The sequence below is a fragment of the Pecten maximus genome, chromosome 10 (genome assembly GCF_902652985.1).
Source record: "Pecten maximus chromosome 10, xPecMax1.1, whole genome shotgun sequence".
Taxonomy (NCBI): Eukaryota; Metazoa; Mollusca; class Bivalvia; order Pectinida; family Pectinidae; genus Pecten; species Pecten maximus.
In genome coordinates, this window is record NC_047024.1 from 3177760 (window position 1) to 3201782 (window position 24023).

The 24023-nt window shown below is 38.9% G+C and overlaps 1 protein-coding gene across 8 annotated transcripts in view; it reads left to right on the forward strand.

Moving 5' to 3' along the window:
• Positions 1–24023, forward strand: part of LOC117336869 (1-phosphatidylinositol 4,5-bisphosphate phosphodiesterase eta-2-like) — a 90460-nt gene that overhangs the window by 41254 nt on the left and 25183 nt on the right. For 6 of the 8 annotated variants that reach the window (XR_004534693.1, XR_004534694.1, XM_033897601.1 and 3 more), the window contains 8 exons: positions 1054–1124; positions 3626–3637; positions 11508–11659; positions 16262–16391; positions 22497–22609; positions 23170–23236; positions 23425–23515; positions 23794–23911. Coding sequence is in view for 6 of the 8 variants with exons in the window: in XM_033897601.1 (XP_033753492.1) it covers positions 1054–1124; positions 3626–3637; positions 11508–11659; positions 16262–16391; positions 22497–22609; positions 23170–23236; positions 23425–23515; positions 23794–23911 (754 nt within the window). In the remaining 2 variants the exon portion in view is untranslated. Of the gene's footprint in view, positions 1–1053; positions 1125–3625; positions 3638–11507; positions 11661–16261; positions 16392–22496; positions 22610–23169; positions 23237–23424; positions 23516–23793; positions 23912–24023 lie in introns of all 8 variants that reach the window. The other 2 variants (XM_033897597.1, XM_033897599.1) reach the window with 2 other exon arrangements.

Sequence of the window (24023 nt, forward strand, 5' to 3'; positions counted from 1 at the left end):
CCATCGTATTACATTGTACAGTATAATATCACATCATACTCGGTCCTCACTGTTAATTATAGACTCCATCGTATTACATTGTACAGTATAATATCATACTCGGTCCTCAATGTTAATTATAGACTCCATTGTATTACATTGTACAGTATAATATCATACTCGGCCCTCAATGTTAATTATAGACTCCATCGTATTACATTGTACAGTATAATATCATACTCGGTCCTCAATGTTAATTATAGACTCCATTGTATTACATTGTACAGTATAATATCATACTTGGTCCTCAATGTTAATTATAGACTCCATCGTATTACGTTGTACAGTATAATATCATACTCGGTCCTCAATGTTAATTATAGACTCCATCGTATTACATTGTACAGTATAACATCATACTCGGTCCTCAATGTTAATTATAGACTCCATCGTATTACATTGTACAGTATAATATCATACTCGGTCCTCAATGTTAATTATAGACTCCATCGTATTACATTGTACAGTATAATATCATACTCGGTCCTCAATGTTAATTATAGACTCCATCGTATTACATTGTACAGTATAATATCATACTCGGTCCTCAATGTTAATTATAGACTCCATCGTATTACATTGTACAGTATAATATCATACTCGGTCCTCACTGTTAATTATAGACTCCATCGTATAACATTGTACAGTATAATATCATACTTGGTCCTCAATGTTAATTATAGACTCCATCGTATTACATTGTACAGTATAATATCACATCATACTCGGTCCTCAATGTTAATTATAGACTCCATCGTATTACATTGTACAGTATAATATCATACTCGGTCCTCAATGTTAATTATAGACTCCATCGTATTACATTGTACAGTATAATATCGCCTCATAAAATATCTACTTAATATTTCTATTAATGAATTTGAAAATAAAAAAAATTATTAGACTTTGGCCTGGGAGGGCTTGGCAGATTTCTGTGACCAATTTGTTAAGCAGTTATGTATAACATATTAACTGAAGCATATAATAACTCATATTGTTTAATTTTCTTTTCAGGGCAAATTTCAAAGATTCGAGAAGTTCGAGATGGAGAAAAGGATTACTCCAAAAGATTGGACCCTTTTGATGTAAGTTATATATATATATGAACTTGATTTATTTAACAAACTGATTGTAAGTGATGATTTATTCTTCGATATTCATCTGGGATTTCAATTATTTGAAGAATTTCTTTCCAGATCCAATTTGAATAAAAATTGAAAAAAATTATGTATATCCTTTGATATATAGTAATCTTTATTTTATCATAGTTTGACCTTAATACGACCTCTATCTGACCTGTTATCCTAGCTAGTATAGCTATTTGACCTGTTGCTATTGTCAACACTACTGATATTTTTAGTAGCACTACTTGAAATAACTTCAGTGAGTTACCTCTGTAGGTTAACCTCCCTATAGTCTGATCTTCCTTAGTTATATATTCTGGTAAAGGAATGTAAGTACAATGTAGGTCTGACATGCATGGTATCTTTATATGTCACAGCCTATCAGCCCTTTTCTGTCGGTTTGCATGGGTATCACAGCCTTTCAGCCCTTTTCTTCACTGTGGATAGGTATCACAGCATTTCAGCCCTTTTCTGTCATTGTGGATTGGTATCACAACCTTTCAGCCCTTTTTTTCACTGTGGATTGGTATCACAACCTTTCAGCCCTTTTCTGTCATTGTGGATTGGTACCACAACCTATCAGCCCTTTTCTGTCATTGTGGATGGGTATCACAGCCTTTTAGCCCTTTTCTGTCACTATGGATGAGTATCACAGCATTTCAGCCCTTTTCTGTCATTGTGGATTGGTACCACAACCTATCAGCCCTTTTCTGTCATTGTGGAATATGGTACCACAGCCTTTCAGCCCTTTTCTGTCACTGTGGATCAGTATCTATATATATATACTATATTATGTGATGGTATTTGTGATTTTTTGTGTTTTGATAAAGGGGCGGATTGCCTCGAAAATTTAACAAACCTTATTGTTTACACTGTTTGAATTACTTCTTTGCCCCATATAATCATTACAAGTAATTCGTATCCTCCATACATTTATGTGAGGATCCAGTGTTATCTGGATTATACTGTTCATATTACTTCTTTGACCCTTATATACTAGATATGTACAGTGGACCCGCGATAATCCGGACGCCGATAGTCCGGAAAACTCACAGTCCGGACGGAAATGCACGGGAACGGATTTCCGTAACGCTATTTGTACTCACCAGTCCGGAAATTCGGATTCCGATTCCGGAAGCCCATTTTGGGAACGGAACGTACTTTTCATTAGTAAATTTCCCTCAATAATCCGGACGATTTTTTCACCACGAGGAGAAAAAAATGTCGGGGCAAGTCACCCGTGTCGACAGCTGTACAGACTATCGCTTGACACTGTGCGTAGTCATAGCGACCGCTGCCAGGTCATAGCCCCGGGTGTTTACCTGTGTTACAATGTGTAGCTTTTGTTTTTATAACGGTACATTGCTTTTTCTCCACGACCTATCCAATCTCAAATAAATGTAATAAATTTATGATCGGTAATTAACATCATTAAGACTTGTATTGGGTAAACATGGATATCGGCTTCGTAACACCGTTACGTGAAACGACGACTCATTGAAAGATGCATGCTATTAATTACATACACATTTACGTATTAAGCAGTGATCACAAGAACTGGGTTGATTACACACAAATTTGTCAATAGTCGTCTGATACTTAACTAAGCGTCACATTGTTAAGTGAATACGGGTTTAATAATTATCGGACATCTTGGGTAGTTCTCGCTGGTGTCGCGTACTTTTAAATAGATAGCTTGGGGTTTCTGGTACGTAAAAATCATAAAAAATAACATGGACTGACGGTAAGTTGTAAAATCCGGGAATTTTATTTAAGGTATTTAACGTTTGTAATTTCTACTTGTTTGTGAACCTCCGGGACGTGACACATGTGTGTTGTTTGTAGGTCACATATGCCCGCTATAAATAAAACAACTTTCACTTTACATGTTCTTTTAAAAACATAGTTTATTTTTTACTTTCTACAAAACAAATCAAGAATCATATCAGAAACATAAGTATATTTATTGTTAAAAAGTCGGACAATTAGACGTGTTTATGAAACGTCCCGGATTGTATATAATCAAGGGAGATAACTCTTACACAACAATTTTTTTGACCTGGTACACGAAATTCGGCAGTCCGGAAAACTCGTAATCCGGACGGTTTGGACTGGGAACGAAGGTGTTCGGATTATCGAGGGTCCACTGTATATGTATTTGTATATAGTTTTGTTTTAATGTGTTTTATTACACTTTATTTACAATATACCTATAGATATATAAACATATGATAAAATGTCGTAAATCATGAAGAGTCACATGTGTGCATTCAGGTACTGAAAAGTAAAAAAAAAAAATTATGAAAAATTAGTCCGTTTTAAATATACACTAATTAAATGAAATAAAAGGAAATCATGGTAAGGTCCTGATTTAAAATAATTATAATAATAATCAGATTATCATAATTGATGACGAGTACTTTACGGCTGGATGACAGGATACTGTCGTTTATGTTGTGTAGACTCCAAGCCTGGTAAGTAACTTGTACACTTGACACCTGGGCTTTATAGGACTTCAATATTTCCAGCTTTAGACATTTGATTTTACGATATACCTAAACTAACTCAACAATCTATAAATCTATAAACAACTAACTATTGACATGTTTTGGTATTCATTCCCCTCCAACCCCAAGAAAAAAACAAAATGATATCAGATATAACATAAACTAAATGTTAAATCAATTTTATCCCCCTCCTCCCCCCCCCCCCCCCACACCCAATAAAAAAAGGAAAATCAATACGAGACAATAAATAAGATAAGAATTAAGAATGATTGATGTATGTTCGATATTTGAATTTGAAGATTGATTTTAACCTTGTAAAGAAACTCTATTTTACTGAAATATGAAAATGTCAAAAGACTTCGTTCTTAATTTCGTAGCTCAATATTTGATACTTTATATATACCTAACCCAACTAATGATTTTCTGTTATAATGTAAGCTGACAAATTTGGATGCATTAATACAAAAGTTCATGTTCTGTGTATTCAGAACAACACAACGCTTACATGGCTTAAGATATATAATATTCTTTCTACTTCATAATTAACTGTGAAACAAATATCCTCAATGTAGCCCTCGGTGACAGGATATGGTAGATCCAGACATTATACAGGTAAACGGTATTACTATACTTTCTACGTCGTAATGTAGCCCTCCGTGACAGACATTATACAGGTAAACAGTATTACTATACTTTCTACGTCGTAATGTAGCCTTCTGTGACAGGATATGGTAGATCCAGACATTATACAGGTAAACGGTATTACTATACTTTCTACGTCGTAATGTAGCCCTCTGTGACAGACATTATACAGGTAAACGGTATTACTATACTTTCTACGTCGTAATGTAGCCCTCCGTGACAAGATATGGTAGATCCAGACATTATACAGGTAAACGGTATTACTATACTTTCTACGTCGTAATGTAGCCCTCTGTGACAGACATTATACAGGTAAACGGTATTACTATACTTTCTACGTCGTAATGTAGCCCTCCGTGACAGACATTATACAGGTAAACGGTATTACTATACTTTCTACGTCGTAATGTAGCCCTCCATGACAGACATTATACAGGTAAACGGTATTACTATACTTTCTACGTCGTAATGTAGCCCTCCGTGACAGCCAGTATACAGGTAAACGGTATTACTATACTTTCTACGTCGTAATGTAGCCTTCTGTGACAGGATATGGTAGATCCAGACATTATACAGGTAAACGGTATTACTATACTTTCTACGTCGTAATGTAGCCCTCTGTGACAGACATTATACAGGTAAACGGTATTACTATACTTTCTACGTCGTAATGTAGCCCTCCGTGACCGACATTATACAGGTAAACGGTATTACTATACTTTCTACGTCGTAATGTAGCCCTCCGTGACAGACATTATACAGGTAAACGGTATTACTATACGTTCTACGTCGTAATGTAGCCTTCCGTGACAGACATTATACAGGTAAACGGTATTACTATACTTTCTACGTCGTAATGTAGCCCTCCGTGACAGACATTATACAGGTAAACGGTATTACTATACTTTCTACGTTGTAATGTAGCCCTCCGTTACAGTATATGGTAGATCCAGACATTATACAGGTAAACGGTATTACTATACTTTCTACGTCGTAATGTAGCCCTCCGTGACAGACATTATACAGGTAAACGGTATTACGATACTTTCTACGTCGTAATGTAGCCCTCCGTGACAGACATTATACAGGTAAACGGTATTACTATACTTTCTACGTTGTAATGTAGCCCTCTGTGACAGGATATGGTAGATCCCGACATTATACAGGTAAACGGTATTACTACACTTTCTACGTCGTAATACCGCCCTCCGTGACAGGATATGGTAGATCCAGACATTATACAGGTAAATAGTATTATGTTTCTGTAATCGTTCCCCCTATGTCAGTGTTTATCACTTACGACCGTGTGGGACTGGTGGGCAGGAGTAAAGATTAATATTAAAATAACTAATACATTATCAATCTTATCCGATAATGATTATTTCAGAAACTTCAATGTTCCTGGACTTTGAAAATATAAGTACCTTGATGGTTCAGTGAAATGGTTCTGAACTTCTGATATCAGCATATTGATATTTCAGTGAGATTGTACTATAAACTTACTATGTAACGGCCACCATCTTACCATGGTAACAGTCTCTTTTACTGATTGTTTTCTGGTAAAATGTTACTGTGGTACTGATGTTGTAGGATGTTATATAGTACAGGCCAGTGTTAATACCGTGGTACTGATGTCGTAGGATGTTATATTTGTTATATAGTACAGGCCAGTGTTTACCGTGGTACTGATGTTGTAGGATGTTATATAGTACAGGCCAGTGTTTACCGTGGTACTGATATTGTAGGATACTTTATACATAGTGATACGTTTATATATATACTGTCTGGTTGTCAGTCAGTACCTCAGAGGAGGCATGAGTGAAAAGGGGTCAAGGTCTGTTGGCTGTCCTCCATTTTACTTCAGGAAGGCTTTTGGACAAATTCACTAAGAGTTTGTTTGTACACACACAAGCTTTACAGGAAATCATTTATCATCACATTATGTCTGTTCTGTCGTGTAACAATGTTATAACTATTGTAAGACACACCGGTAATATAACGTATAACAATGTTATATCTATTGTAAGACACACAGGTAATATAACGTATAACAATTATATCTATTGTAAGACACACAGGTAATATGTGTAAGACACACAGGTAATATAACGTATAACAATGTTATAACTATTGCAAGACACACAGGTAATATAACGACTATAACAATGTTATAACTATTGTAAGACACACAGGTGATATAACGTGTAACAATGTTATATCTATTGTAAGACACACAGGTAATATAACGTGTAACAATGTTATAACTATTGTAAGACACACAGGTAATATAACGTATAACAATGTTATATCTATTGTAAGACACACAGGTAATATAACGTGTAACAATGTTATAACTATTGTAAGACACACAGGTAATATAACGCTATTTCTAATTCCTAACCTCTGTTATACGGCGTTAGTGTAATCCGGTCACCTGTACATTACAGACATTTAAGGCCTTCTTGGTGTTTATGTTTGAGTAACAACAGTGTAATCCGGTCACCTGTACATTACAGACATTTAAGGCCTTCTTGCTGTTTATGTATGAGAAACACTGGAATTCATGATTTAGGTAACATGTATGTATTTAGGTAACATGTATGTATTTAGGTAACATGTATGTATTTAGGTAACATGTATGTATTTAGGTAACATGTATGTATTTAGGTAACATGTATGTATTTAGGTAACATGTATGTATTTAGGTAACATGTATGTATTTAGGTAACATGTATGTATTTAGGTAACATGTATGTATTTAGGTAACATGTATGTATTTAGGTAACATGTATGTATTTAGGTAACATGTACAGCTGTATGTATTTAGGTAACATGTATGTATTTAGGTGACATGTATGTATTTAGGTAACATGTATGTATTTAGGTATGATATGGAATGACCTGTATGGCATGGTATGGTCTGTATTGTATAATCGTACTGTATATATAATCAAATTGAATACTGTGAATTATTTGGATTTCGGGAATAATGTATTTTGCAAACTTAATCTTCAGACATATTCACTAATATATTATTTTGCGAATGTTGATCTATATTTGTGTTTTTTTCGTACAAATAATCACAAATGCTTTGAACTTGTAATTGACTCATTGACGCCTAGAATGATGTACAATACACCTTGTTGTTCAAACTATATTTGTATAACAGGTATTACAGATAGCTATATTTGTATAACAGGTATTACAGATAACTATATTTGTATAACAGGTATTACAGATAGCTATATTTGTATAACAGGTATTACAGATAGCTATATTTGTATAACAGGTATTACAGATAGCTATATTTGTATAACAGGTATTACAGATAACTATATTTGTATAACAGGTATTACAGATAGCTATATTTGTATAACAGGTATTACAGATAGCTATATTTGTATAACAGGTATTACAGATAACTATATTTGTATAACAGGTATTACAGATAGCTTTATTTGTATAACAGGTATTACAGATAGCTTTATTTGTATAACAGGTATTACAGATAGCTATATTTGTATAACAGGTATTACAGATAGCTATATTTGTATAACAGGTATTACAGATAGCTATATTTGTATAACAGGTATTACAGATATTATATTTGTATAACAGGTATTACAGATATTATATTTGTATAACAGGTATTACAGATATTATATTTGTATAACAGGTATTACAGATATTATATTTGTATAACAGGTATTACAGATATTATATTTGTATAACAGGTATTACAGATATTATATTTGTATAACAGGTATTACAGATAGCTATATTTGTATAACAGGTATTACAGATAGCTATATTTGTATAACAGGTATTACAGATATTATATTTGTATAACAGGTATTACAGATAGCTATATTTGTATAACAGGTATTACAGATATTATATTTGTATAACAGGTATTACAGATATTATATTTGTATAACAGGTATTACAGATATTATATTTGTATAACAGGTATTACAGATAGCTATATTTGTATAACAGGTATTACAGATAGCTATATTTGTATAACAGGTATTACAGATAGCTATATTTGTATAACAGGTATTACAGATAGCTTTATTGGTATAACAGGTATTACAGATAGCTATATTTGTATAACAGGTATTACAGATAGCTATATTTGTATAACAGGTATTACAGATATTATATTTGTATAACAGGTATTACAGATATTATATTTGTATAACAGGTATTACAGATAGCTATATTTGTATAACAGGTATTACAGATATTATATTTGTATAACAGGTATTACAGATATTATATTTGTATAACAGGTATTACAGATATTATATTTGTATAACAGGTATTACAGATATTATATTTGTATAACAGGTATTACAGATAGCTTTATTTGTATAACAGGTATTACAGATATTATATTCGTATAACAGGTATTACAGATAGCTTTATTTGTATAACAGGTATTACAGATATTATATTTGTATAACAGGTATTACAGATATTATATTTGTATAACAGGTATTACAGATAGCTATATTTGTATAACAGGGTATTACAGATAGCTATATTTGTATAACAGGTATTACAGACTATCTATATTTGTATACAGGTCTATACAGATACTTATATTTGTATAACCGGTATTACAGATAGCTATATTTGTTATACCAGGTTATTACAGACTATCTATATTTGTATAACAGGTATTACACGATATTATATTGGTTATAACAGGTTATTTACAGATATAGCTTTATTTTGTCTATAACAGGTATTACAGATCGCTATATTTGTATTTAACAGGTATTACAGATAGCTATATTTTGTATAACAGGTATTACAGATAGCTTATATTTGTATAACAGGTATTACAGATAGCTTATTGGTATAACAGGTATTACAGATACGCTATATTGTATAACAGGTATTACAGATAGCTATATTTGTATAACAGGTATTACAGATATTATATTTGTAACATGTATTACAGATAGCTATATTTGTATAACGGTATTATAGATATGATATTTGTATAACAGGTATTACAGATATTATATTTGTATAACAGGTATTACAGATATTATATTTGTATAACAGGTATTACAGATATTATATTTGTATAACAGGTATTACAGATATTATATTTGTATAACAGGTATTACAGATATTATAATATGTCTAGGATTTCTTTGTCAGGTCACAACAATGTCCGGTGATGATGACCATTCAGACCCATTCTTAGATGCCTAAATCATCCTTATCAAATTAAAAATCACCTAAATATACTTAACATTTAAAATTACCTGTACGCCAGAAGTATATAACTAAATATACGTCACATTTACCTGTACGCCACAAGTAAATAACTAAATATACCTCACATTTACCTGTACGCCACAAGTAAATAACTAAATATACCTCACATTTACCTGTATGCCACAAGTAAATAACTAAATATACCTCACATTTACCTGTACGCCACAAGTAAATAACTAAATATACCTCACATTTACCTGAACACCACAAGTATATAACTAAATATACCTCACATACATGTGTACCTATACTTCATTATATATGAGTGTACATACACTGAAATCCTATATATTACCCAGACACATGCAATTAGGGGGGAACTACAATTAGGGGGATTACAGTAGGTAGGAGGGTATGACAGGAGGTTGAGGGTGTAACTTTATGATGGAACGGGGAGGATATTTGATGAAGAGAGAGTTTGTGATTAGGAAGGAGAGGGTGGAGCGAGGGTGAGGGTATGTGTGTGTTGAGTTTGTGATTAGGAAGGAGAGGGTGGAGCGAGGGTGAGAGTATGTGTGTGTTGAGTTTGTGATTAGGAAGGAGAGGGTGGAGCGAGGGTGAGGGTATGTGTGTGTTGAGTTTGTGATTAGGAAGGAGAGGGTGGAGCGAGGGTGAGGGTATGTGTGTGTTGAGTTTGTGATTAGGAAGGAGAGGGTGGAGCGAGGGTGAGGGTATGTGTGTGTTGAGTTTGTGATTAGGAAGGAGAGGGTGGAGCGAGGGTGAGGGTATGTGTGTGTTGAGTTTGTGATTAGGAAGGAGAGGGTGGAGCGAGGGTGAGGGTATGTGTGTGTTGAGTTTGTGATTAGGAAGGAGAGGGTAGAGCGAGGGTGAGGGTATGTGTGTGTTGAGAGAGTTTGTGATTAGGAAGGAGAGGGTAGAGCGAGGGTGAGGGTATGTGTGTGTTGAGTTTGTGATTAGGAAGGAGAGGGTGGAGCGAGGGTGAGGGTATGTGTGTGTTGAGTTTGTGATTAGGAAGGAGAGGGTGGAGCGAGGGTGAGGGTATGTGTGTGTTGAGTTTGTGATTAGGAAGGAGAGGGTGGAGCGAGGGTGAGGGTATGTGCATGTTTCGAGAGTTTGTGATTAGGAGGAAGAGGGTAATGACTTGAGAGAAGGTGGAGATGGGAAGGGGCTAGAATGTGCGTGTTTGAGAGCGTTATGATTAGGAGGGTATGGATGTTGGGAGGTTATCTAATGTATGTGTGTATGGGAGCTCCAGATTGGTAGTTTACGGTGTACATGTCGACTATTAACCACTACTGTCTACTAAATTCTCCAATATAACACAGCTTTAAAGCTAAATTGCCGCTTAATTGTCTAACAAAGGACAGAATCCTAACAATAGCTTGAGTATTTCACAATTATGTCAGTGTACTTCAAAACTCTTTAACTGAAACACTTTTTAAATATAAGAAATAAAAATGAGTTCCCTTTCATTTTCCATTTCTAATTAAATGTCAATTACTAAGGTATTGATTGTACAAGATGGGGAAACAAATCTGACAGTTGACTACTTTAGTACATCTACATAATGAGTGTTGAGAGGAGGAGAATTACGACTGAAACAGGCTTTAGTTGGAACAAACGTTACCTTGACATTGAGCTGTGTTGACCTGAACATTGCATTGTGTTGACCTTGACATTTAATTATGTTGACCTTGACATTTCATTATGTTGACCTTTATTTAATTGTGTTGACCTTAACATTGAATTGTGTTCATGTTGATGTTGAATTGTGTTGATGTTGACAGTGAATTGTGTTGATTTCAACATTGAATTATGTTGATCTTGATGTTGGATTATATGGATTTCGATGTTGAATTGTGTTGATCTTGATGTTGAATTGTGCTAACCTTGCCATTGATATTTTTCTGACCTTGAACTTTTTTATATTTGACAGAGAGGGCGTTGCTTCGCAGTGATATTTGGAGCCAACCATGAGGTCCTCTATCTGTACAGTAACTCTATATACGAACGTGACATGTGGGTCAAGGGCATCCAGTTCGCCATTCATATGGAACAATATATGGACCAGAAACAGCAGGCCGACAGATATCCTTTAATATCTACATAGATATCCATTTGTGTAGTGATATACATCACTTCCTTTAAGAGAAAATTCATGACGTCACTTTTGTTACGAGAAAACTCATGAAGTCACTTTGGTTAATGAGTTAACTCATGATGTCACGTTTTGAGGTTAATATAATCGGTTATATGTTTAAACTTGAAATATCTGCTACAAGTTGAGGTTATCATCATCAACTATGAATCTACTTCCCAGCTCATAAGGATATCACAATATTCCTTGTAAACTGATGAAATGTTTAATTATCCATGTTGTGGTGTGCCTGAGGTTCTCCTACATGCAATCTAATAACTTGTAAACTAGGATTTTTGTTTGTCAAAGTTCCACCTCCACAATATTCTTACTAATCGTCACCAAATGTCGGTGACCTTATGGGTCAAGATAACGCCTGAAAAACAAACAAAAAATAGGCAAGAAGAAAACATGTTCTCAAATACACAAGCATAAATCAATATGGCGAGAGGGAGGGTCGTGACAACTTCTTCAAATTGACCTGACAGGATATGACTAATGTGCATGCCCCCTGTCAAAATTAATTTCCCAGGAGAGAGGGATGTTATAAATGATGTCATGGCATTTCTCAAATGATATACACCAAGATATACCAAAAATGGCTGAAGTAGTACACTAGTGGCCGTAATCTGATATATTGATTTATTCACAAGAGAATAGATATATTTATATCTAACTATAGATATACTAGCTAGCTTTACGTAATTTACAGATATCTCTTGATTGGTGACTGCTCCTCATGGACTGGAGATGGTTTGTAAGTGTCCCTGATAAAGATAATTCATCATACTCCTGGGTTTTCAATCACTAGTTGTCTAACTTCTGGACAATAATACCTGTTGGTTGAAAATAGTTCATGTACATACTTAGCACTTTTTAACTTAATTGTACAAAAATAAAATATGATTTGGATTAAACATTGACTCCAACAAACTCACCATACTGCTGCCACAAATTCACAATACTGCTCCCACAAATTCACAATACTGCTCCCACAAATTAGCAATACTGCTCCGACAAATTCACCATACTGCTCTCACAAATTAGCAATACTGCTGCCACAAATTCACAATACTGCTGCCACAAATTCATCATACTGCTCCCACAAATTCATCATACTGCTGCCACAAATTCATCATACTGCTGCCACAAATTCACAATACTGCTGCCACAAAATCACCATACTGCTGCCACAAATTCATCATACTGCTGCCACAAATTCATCATACTGCTGCCACAAATTCACAATACTGCTCCCAGATTCACCATACTGCTGCCACAAATTCACAATACTGCTCCCACAAATTCATCATACTGCTCCCACAAATTCACCATACTGCTCCCACAAATTCACAATACTGCTCTCACAAATTCACCATACTGCTCCGACAAATTCACAATACTGCTGCCACAAATTCACCATACTGCTGCCACAAATTCATCATACTGCTCTCACAAATTCACCATACTGCTGCCACAAATTCACCATACTGCTCTCACAAATTCACCATACTGCTCTCACAAATTCATCATACTGCTCCCACAAATTCACCATACTGCTCCCACAAATTCATCATACTGCTCCCACAAATTCACAATACTGCTCCCACAAATTCATCATACTGCTCCACAAATTCACCATACTGCTGCCACAAATTCACCATACTGCTCTCACAAATTCATCATACTGCTCTCACAAATTCACCATACTGCTCCCACAAATTCACCATACTGCTCTCACAAATTCACCATACTGCTCTCACAAATTCATCATACTGCTCCCACAAATTCACCATACTGCTCCCACAAATTCATCATACTGCTCCCACAAATTCACAATACTGCTCCCACAAATTCATCATACTGCTCCACAAATTCACCATACTGCTGCCACAAATTCACCATACTGCTGCCACAAATTCATCATACTGCTCCCACAAATTCACAATACTGCTCCCACAAATTCATCATACTACTCTCACAAATTCACCATACTGCTCCCACAAATTCACCATACTGCTCTCACAAATTCACCATACTGCTCCCACAAATTCACCATACTACTCTCACAAATTCACCATACTGCTCCCACAAATTCACCATACTGCTCCCACAAATTCACCATACTGCTCCCACAAATTCACCATACTGCTCCCACAAATTCACCATACTGCTCCCACAAACTTACCATACTGCTGCCACAAATTCACAATACTGCTCCCACAAATTCACCATACTGCTCTAAAGTATTCCTGTTAAAATGTACTTGGATCTTAATCAACCGACTTTGGGAAAATTTGTGTCGTATATTTGAGTTAAGAGGTTTTAAGTAAAACATTTAGTGCTATAATCATTACTGACTGTAATAAATAGTTTCCTAAGTCATTGGTAATTTTGCATTAGTTAAGTAGCTGTCCCATTTAAAAGCTTTCAACATGAAAACTTAGATTATTCTGAGGGATTTTTCTATGTTTTAGCTCACATTAGACAGTGTAAGTAGGCTGTCTGTCAGCGTTGTCTGCCATCTGTATCGAGGTAAAAACTTGAAGGATACGTGCCTGGTCAAATTCCTGATATCAGGGAGCTTATTTGAAAACTTCTTTAGAAATAATATGCTTGAATTGTACTGAACGCAGTTGAAATGATGAGTATTTCCAAAGTAATGAGCTTTAGAGTTGAAATGATGAGTGTCATTCTCTCAGAAGTGATATAAAATCCAACCAATCAACAAAGAGTACAGACCAATTAGCGTTATATAGGAACTGACCTATAATCAATGGGGTGGGTTTGGGTTTGGGTGGGGTGGTGAGGTAGGGGGGAGATGTTGTTGTGTGGTCGGTCAGGTGAGATGGGTTGGGGTGTTGGGTAGGAAGTGGGCTGGGGGAGGGGGGGGGGGAGTGGGCTGGGGGTAGTGTTGGGTAGGGAGTGGGCTGGGGGGGGGGGGGGGGGGGTAGTGTTGGGAGGGAGTGGGCTGGGGGTAGTGTTGGGAGGGAGTGGGCTGGGGGTAGTGTTGGGTAGGGAGTGGGCTGGGGGTAGTGTTGGGTAGGGAGTGGGGGTAGGGGGGGAGTGTGTTGGGTAGGGAGTGGGGGTAGGGGGGGAGTGTGTTGGGTAGGGAGTGGGGGTAGGGGGGGGGGGTAGTGTTGAGTAGGGGGTGGGGGTAGTGTTGGGTAGGGAGTGGGCTGGGGGTAGTGGGGGGTAGGGAGTGGGGGTAGGGGGGGTAGTGTTGAGTAGGGGGTGGGGGGGTAGTGTTGGGTAGGGAGTGGGCTGGGGGTAGTGGGGGGTAGGGAGTGGGCTGTGGGGGGTAGTGTTGGGTAGGGAGTGGGGGTAGGGGGGGGTAGTGTTGAGTAGGGGGTGGGGGGGTAGTGTTGGGTAGGGAGTGGGCTGGGGGTAGTGTTGGGTAGGGAGTGGGGATGTGGGGTAGTGTTGGGTAGGGAGTGGGGATGTGGGGGGTAGTGTTGGGTAGGGAGTGGGCTGGGGGTAGTGTTGGGTAGGGAGTGGGGGTAGGGGGGGGGTAGTGTTGAGTAGGGGGTGGGGGGGTAGTGTTGGGTAGGGAGTGGGCTGGGGGTAGTGTTGGGTAGGGAGTGGGGATGTGGGGGGTAGTGTTGGGTAGGGAGTGGGCTGGGGGTAGTGTTGGGTAGGGAGTGGGGGTAGGGGGGGGTAGTGTTGAGTAGGGGGTGGGGGGGTAGTGTTGAGTAGGTAGTGGGGGGTAGGGAGTGGGCTGTGGGGGGTAGTGTTGGGTAGGGAGTGGGCTGGGGGTAGTGTTGGGTAGGGGAGTGGGCTGGGGGTAGTGTTGGGTAGGGAGTGGGGCTGTGGGGTAGTGTTAGGTAGGGAGTGGGGCTGTGGGGTAGTGTTGGGAAGGGAGTGGGCTGTGGTGGTAGTGTTGGGTAGGGAGTGGGCTGGGGGTAGTGTTGGGTAGGGAGTGGGCTGTGGTGGTAGTGTTGGGTAGGGAGTGGGCTGTGGGGGGTAGTGTTGGGTAGGGAGTGGACTGGGGGGGGGGGTAGTATTGGGTAGGGAGTGGGCTGTGGGGGGTAGTGTTGGGTAGGGAGTGGGCTGTGGGGGGTAGTGTTGGGTAGGGAGTGGGCTGTGGGGGGTAGTGTTGGGTAGGGAGTGGACTGTGGGGGGTAGTGTTGGGTAGGGTGTGGGCTGTGGGGGGTAGTGTTGGGTAGGGAGTGGACTGGGGGGGGGTAGTGTTGGGTAGGGAGTGGGCTGTGGGGGGTAGTGTTGGGTAGGGAGTGGGCTGTGGGGGGTAGGGAGTGGGCTGTGGGGGGTAGTGTTGGGTAGGGAGTGGACTGGGGGGGGGTAGTGTTGGGTAGGGAGTGGGCTGTGGGGGGTAGTGTTGGGTAGGGAGTGGGCTGTGGGGGGTAGGGAGTGGGCTGTGGGGGGTAGTGTTGGGTAGGGAGTGGGCTGTGGGGGGTAGTGTTGGGTAGGGAGTGGGCTGTGGGGGGTAGGGAGTGGGCTGTGGGGGGTAGTGTTGGGTAGGGAGTGGGGGTGAGATGGATGGGTGGTATCATGCTCTTTATTTCATATTATATAGTTTTCTTAACACAACCTACGTGGATCAAGGATGCCTTCAACATGGCGGACAAAAATAACGATGGCAGTCTAGACTTTGAAGAAGTGATGAAACTTCTGAAACAGTTGAATGCTGACATGGACAAGAAATATGTGAAAGCCTTATTTGATGTAAGTTGATACTGTCGAGAAGAATTTTTTGGGAATTTACTGATTTAAAAACTAGCATGAATCAGCTTTATAAAAATGTATGAGCTATAGTTATAGAGGGTACAGGTCAAGGCTGTAGACTCTCATAACATGTGTTTAAATATCATTTGTGGAAATTTTCCAGACAGGAGCTGATATGTGGTTAAGTATATAAGGAGTTGTACAGCAGTATGATCCAGCTGGGAGTCATATTCTGTACATCCTTATTGGCAGTCATATTCCCTGTGAATCCTGATAGGCCAATATTGGCAGTCATATTCCCTGTGAATCCTGATAGGCCAATATTGGCAGTCATATTCCCTGTGAATCCTGACAGGCCGATATTGGCAGTCATATTCCCCGTGAATCCTGACAGGCCGATATTGGCAGTCATATTCCCTGTGAATCCTGACAGGCCGATATTGGCAGTCATATTCCCAGTGAATCCTGATCATAGGCCGATATTGGCAGTCATATTCCCTGTGAATCCTGATCATAGGCCGATATTGGCAGTCATATTCCCTGTGAATCCTGATCATAGGCCGATATTGGCAGTCATATTCCCTGTGAATCCTGATCATAGGCCGATATTGGCAGTCATATACGCCGTGAATCCTGATCATAGGCCGATATTGGCAGCCATATTCTCCGTGAATCCTGACAGGCCGATATTGGCAGTCATATTCCCAGTGAATCCTGATCATAGGCCGATATTGGCAGTCATATTCCCTGTGAATCCTGATCATAGGCCGATATTGGCAGTCATATACGCCGTGAATCCTGATCATAGGCCGATATTGGCAGTCATATACACCGTGAATCCTGACAGGCCGATATTGGCAGCCATATTCTCCGTGAATCCTGACAGGCCGATATTGGCAGTCATATTCCCCGTGAATCCTGACAGGCCGATATTGGCAGTCATATTCCCCAGTCCGATATTGGCAGTCATATTCCCAGTGAATCCTGATCATAGGCCGATATTGGCAGTCATATACCCCGTGAATCCTGACAGGCAGACATTGGCAGCCATATTCTCCGTGAATCCTGACAGGCCGATATTGGCAGTCATATTCCCGGTGAATCCTGACTGGACATGAATTGCCCGTATAGCCAGGCTACAGATCAGTTTAGTTATTGGTAACATGAGTGTAATTGACCTGATTCTAGGAAAACTCACGACACCTAATCATTACGCATTCAATCTGTGTTGTAATATTTTCTGCACCAATACTCTCTCTCAATATAGCAGAATTGATTGTCGATTTTCAGTTTCCAAATCTTCCACAAACATCTGATATTGATGTGCAAATTGATGTGGAAATTTTCATTTCAAGTACTGTGTAAATATATCACCATTTCGCTGTCAGATAGTGTTTATTGTTGAATGAAATCTTGGTGACAGATAAATAACATCATGATTATCTGATAGATGATATTTATATAGACAATAGATATTTATAGTCTCTAATCTGATAGCAATTCACTGGATATATCTACAATAGAAATACTCCTGGATATATTTACAGTAGATATACTTCTGGATATATTTACAATAGAAATACTCCTGGATATATCTACAATAGAAATATACTCCTGGATATATTTACAGTAGATATACTTCTGGATATATTTACAGTAGATATACTTCTGGATTTATTTACAATAGAACTATACTCCTGGACATATTTACAAAAGATAAAGTCCTATATCTGTTATGTGTGTACAGACATGATGTGTGGTGACAGTCTGTTTTCAGTGTACAGACTGATATTTTTTTCCTTCAAACAAAGATAACTACAGTAAATGAAGTTTTAAAGTTTTGAAATATTCTAGTATATCATCACAACAGATTTGATCAATATTCCATTTTGATTGAATATTTGATTTATTGAATTTAATTTAATTCTATTCTTTATTTCTTGAACTGTTGACCTGACGAAAAAGTTACATGAGGATATATGTAGCATTCTCGGATATCTGTACAACTCTGCTGACTCCATCAGGGAACTACAAACCTATCGTTACTACTGACCACTGTCTGTAGATTGTCATGCATATTCATGAAATGTTTCCCTGGGCTGTTTTATGTCCTTAAGTAGTGTTCTGTCACATTGGCCTAAGTGTAGTTAATATGTAGCATGGTAATGGTCTCTCAGGCAAGTCTCAATGTGGCACACAGGTCAACATCAGTGTCTCCTGGTCAGTATCTGACCCCAGTGTGTCCTGGTCAGTATCAGTGTGTCCTGGTCAGTATCTGACCCCAGTGTCTCCTGGTCAGTATCAGTGTGTCCTGGTCAGTATCAGTGTGTCCTGGTCAGTATCAGTGTGTCCTGGTCAGTATCAATGTGTCCTGGTCAGTATCAGTGTGTCCTGATCAGTATCAGTGTGTCCTGATCAGTATCAGTGTGTCCTGGTCAGTATCAGTGTGTCCTGGTCAGTATCAGTGTGTCCTGATCAGTATCAGTGTGTCCTGATCAGTATCAGTGTGTCCTGGTCAGTATCAGTGTGTCCTGGTCAGTATCAGTGTGTCCTGGTCAGTATCAGTGTGTCCTGATCAGTATCTGACCCCAGTGTCTCCTGGTCAGTATCTGACCCCAGTGTCTCCTGGTCAGTATCTGACCCCAGTGTCTCCTGGTCAACATCAGTGTGTCCTGGTCAGTATCTGACCCCAGTGTCTCCTGGTCAGTATCCGACCCCAGTGTCTCCTGATCAGTATCTGACCCCAGTGTCTCCTGGTCAGTATCCGACCCCAGTGTCTCCTGATCAGTATCTGACCCCAGTGTCTCCTGATCAGTATCCGACCCCAGTGTCTCCTGATCAGTATACGACCCCAGTGTCTCCTGATCAGTATCCGACCCCAGTGTCTCCTGGTCAGTATCTGACCCCAGTGTCTCCTGATCAGTATCTGACCCCAGTGTCTCCTGATCAGTATCCGACCCCAGTGTCTCCTGATCAGTATCCGACCCCAGTGTCTCCTGATCAGTATACGACCCCAGTGTCTCCTGATCAGTATCCGACCCCAGTGTCTCCTGGTCAGTATCCGACCCCAGTGTCTCCTGGTCAGTATCTGACCCCAGTGTCTCCTGGTCAGTATCTGACCCCAGTGTCTCCTGATCAGTATCTGACCCCAGTGTCTCCTGGTCAGTATCTGACCCCAGTGTCTCCTGGTCAGTATCTGACCCCAGTGTGTCCTGATCAGTATCTGACCCCAGTGTCTCCTGATCACTATCTGACCCCAGTGTCTCCTGATCACTATCTGACCCCAGTGTCTCCTGGTCAGTATCTGACCCCAGTGTCTCCTGGTCAACATCAGTGTGTCCTGGTCAGTATCTGACCCCAGTGTCTCCTGGTCAGTATCCGACCCCAGTGTCTCCTGATCAGTATCTGACCCCAGTGTCTCCTGGTCAGTATCCGACCCCAGTGTCTCCTGATCAGTATCTGACCCCAGTGTCTCCTGATCAGTATCCGACCCCAGTGTCTCCTGATCAGTATACGACCCCAGTGTCTCCTGATCAGTATCCGACCCCAGTGTCTCCTGGTCAGTATCTGACCCCAGTGTCTCCTGATCAGTATCTGACCCCAGTGTCTCCTGATCAGTATCCGACCCCAGTGTCTCCTGATCAGTATACGACCCCAGTGTCTCCTGATCAGTATACGACCCCAGTGTCTCCTGATCAGTATCCGACCCCAGTGTCTCCTGGTCAGTATCCGACCCCAGTGTCTCCTGGTCAGTATCTGACCCCAGTGTCTCCTGGTCAGTATCTGACCCCAGTGTCTCCTGATCAGTATCTGACCCCAGTGTCTCCTGGTCAGTATCTGACCCCAGTGTCTCCTGGTCAGTATCTGACCCCAGTGTGTCCTGATCAGTATCTGACCCCAGTGTCTCCTGATCACTATCTGACCCCAGTGTCTCCTGATCACTATCTGACCCCAGTGTCTCCTGGTCAGTATCTGACCCCAGTGTCTCCTGATCAGTATCTGACCCCAGTGTCTCCTGGTCAGTATCTGACCCCAGTGTCTCCTGATCAGTATCTGACCTCAGTGTCTCCTGATCAGTATCTGACCCCAGTGTCTCCTGGTCAGTATCTGACCCCAGTGTGTCCTGATCAATATCTGACCCCAGTGTCTCCTGAACAGTATCTGACCCCAATGTCTCCTGGTCAGTATCTGACCCCAGTGTCTCCTGGTCAGTATCTGACCCCAGTGTCTCCTGGTCAGTATCTGACCCCAGTGTCTCCTGGTAAGTATCTGACCCCAGTGTCTTCTGATCAGTATCTGACCCCAGTGTCTCCTGATCAGTATCCGACCCCAGTGTCTTCTGGTCAGTATCTGACCCCAGTGTCTCCTGATCAGTATCCGACCCCAGTGTCTTCTGGTCAGTATCTGACCCCAGTGTCTCCTGATCAGTATCATGAATGTTTGGATCACAAATTGAAAAGTCAAATCAAGGCTGATTGATATTTAATCTCTTTTGTGAAATTTTTTGTGAAAGTTTAGTAATGTTTCTATTCTCAAATAAGCCCCCTCCCTTACTGTAAAAGTTTAGTACTGTATTTATCCCCAAATAAGCCCCCTTGCCTAGTGTAAATGTTCAGTACTGTATTTATCCCCAAATAAGCCCCCTTCCCTAGTGTAAATGTTCAGTACTGTATTTATCCCCAAATAAGCCCCCTTCCCTAGTGTAAATGTTCAGTACTGTATTTATCCTCAAATATGCCCATCCCCTAGTGTAAAAGTTTAGTACTGTATTTATCCCCAAATAAGCCCCCTTTCCTAGTGTAAATGTTCAGTACTGTATTTATCCCCAAATAAGCCCCCTTCCCTAGTGTAAATGTTCAGTACTGTATTTATCCTCAAATATGCCCATCCCCTAGTGTAAAAGTTTAGTACTGTAGCTATCCTCAAATCAAGCCCCCTCTCCTAGTGTAAAAGTTCAGTACTGTATTTATCCTCAAATATGCCCCTCTCCTAGTGTAAAAGTTTAGTACTGTAGTTATCCTCAAATCAACCCCTCTCCTAGATCACTATTGAAGATTGAGGAGACCTTATTTGTGAACCACTTCTAACTTACTACATTGTATATGATAATTTTAAGATCATTAATTCTTTAAAAATGAAGGGGGCTTATTTTTTGGCAGAGGTTAGATAAATACGGTACTTAAATAAACTTGTCTATTGTGATACAAGTATTCCTTTGTTACTGACTTTTCAATTGTGATCCAAACATTCATTTGTGATGTAACTGGTCTATAGGGAGCCAGTAATTCCTTGGATCAGTTTATCAGAGTCAGTCACATCTGGTGATGGACTCGGTGATAGAATAAGTAATAATTCTGACCCCACGATAAAATGCTGGATGTTTATTCAGACAAAAGCAGACAAAATGTCTTTCTAATTTGATTTCACAAGCCTGATAATTAGCATAATTGAAGTGTAAAGGCTTGGTTGAAATAGCTTGTGGCTTGATGAATACTACGTGTAACACTAAAAAGTTAATCATATTGTAAACAATACGGGCCTTTGTCATATTTCTCTACGGCTATGACTAAAGATTCTTTTGTGATAAAAAAATCTAAACAGTATTGTCTTGATGAAAATACATTATTGTCTTGTCTGAGGTGTAACATCAAGGTTGACTGATGCGAGCGGTAGTAAACAAATCCACACAGGACATTTTGTCTACAGAATTTACTCGCATGCATTGACTGTATCATGTACAGTCGACTGATTATGGCCATTAACTTTATGTACATATTTCACATTTCTTTACTGGTGTGATAACAATGTATTATGAATTTCAGTTATTTTTTATGGATATCTATTTTCACTATCCCAGTCCAGATTGACATAAACCTAAACACCTCTGTCCTAACAGTATCAGTAAACACCAGACATTTTACTATGTCATCAAAATAAATATGAGGAAGAATGGGGATCTTCATGATGAGCATCTACTCATTCCAAAACTATTTTATATAATGTATCATAGATCCATGACACAGCTGTGACACAGTTCCTTTGTCAATCATATTTGTAAATTAATAAATACCTTCAAATTAAATTTTAATTTTTTTTTTTTTCCAGAAAGCTGACACAGAGAAGTCTGTTAAAGGCAAGTCTCGCCTAGACAAATCGGAGTTTGTACAGTTCTATCACCTCCTCACGGAGAGGGCAGAGATTGAGGAAATTTTCCTCAGGTAATGTGTGAGAAGACTAGTTATCTCTGATAGCTTGAGCTTTGCATGCATGACTTGACCTTAATGTAGATATATATATATTGACCTTTACATACATTTATCTATTTACCTGTACATGTACACCTTTATCATAATATGTATAATTTGACATTCCATATGCATATATCTCAACCTTTACATGCATAACTTGACCTTTAGATGTATAACTTGACCTTTACAGGCATAACTTAACCTTTAGATGTATAACTTGACCTTTACAGGCATAACTTGACCTTTAGATGTATAACTTGACCTTTACAGGCATAACTTAACCTTTACATGCATAACTTGACCTTTGAATGTATAACTTGACCTTTATATGTATAACTTGACCTTTACATATATAACTTGACCTTTACATATATAACTTGACCTTTACATGTATAACTTGACCTTAACATATATAACTTGACCTTAACATATATAACTTGACCTTTACATGTATAACTTGACCTTAACATGTATAACTTGACCTTTACATGTATAACTTGACCTTTACATGTATAACTTGACCTTTACAGGTATGATGGAGGTAAGGGATACATGGACTGCCAGGACCTCATGCGCTTCCTCAAAAATGACCAAAAGGTAGAATTATTTATATTACTTCAAAATCTCTTATAAAGATGTGACATAATCACTTGAATATTTCAAGCTACTAAAGAAGTACATTTAGATAACTACTAATGAGATACACAGTTAAAGATAAGGGAGTAGGTAGTAATTTGAAACTTTATCAGAATATCATTGTTAATGGACTATGTTTTTATTTATAGCTGACCATGCACGAAGATGACATTAATGAGATCATTGCTGCGTATGAGCCCCAGAAACAGTTACAGCTAGAGGACCATATGAGCCTTATAGGTAACGCTGAATTTTGTCAGAGATAACCTTCACCCGACATGAGGCCTTTATTTGGGTATTCCAAAATATTTCTTAGCTTCTTAACTAACAAATTTTAAGTAATGGTTCCTCTGACCATGGGTACAGTAAAGGGAATCCCTGTAGTCCACAACATATTCACCTAAATAAGTGTTATTATGGTGTTAATTCTGATACTAAATAGATAAAAAGATGTAGCTCTAAGATCATACTGTTTCCTCATTGATACAATGAATTATAGATTATTTCTTTACTTGTAGGTTTCAGAACATTCCTTACAAGTCGAGACCAACAAATGTTTAACCCATCGTGTCGCCGTGTGTATCAAGACATGACACAACCGATCACAAATTATTTTATCTCCTCATCACATAACACGTACGTATCATGGCGAGACTATAATAACATGTACGTATCACGGCAAGTATCAGGTCAGAAAAGTCAACATTTCATGAGATATTATCAGTTTTAGGGCATATTGTAAACCATA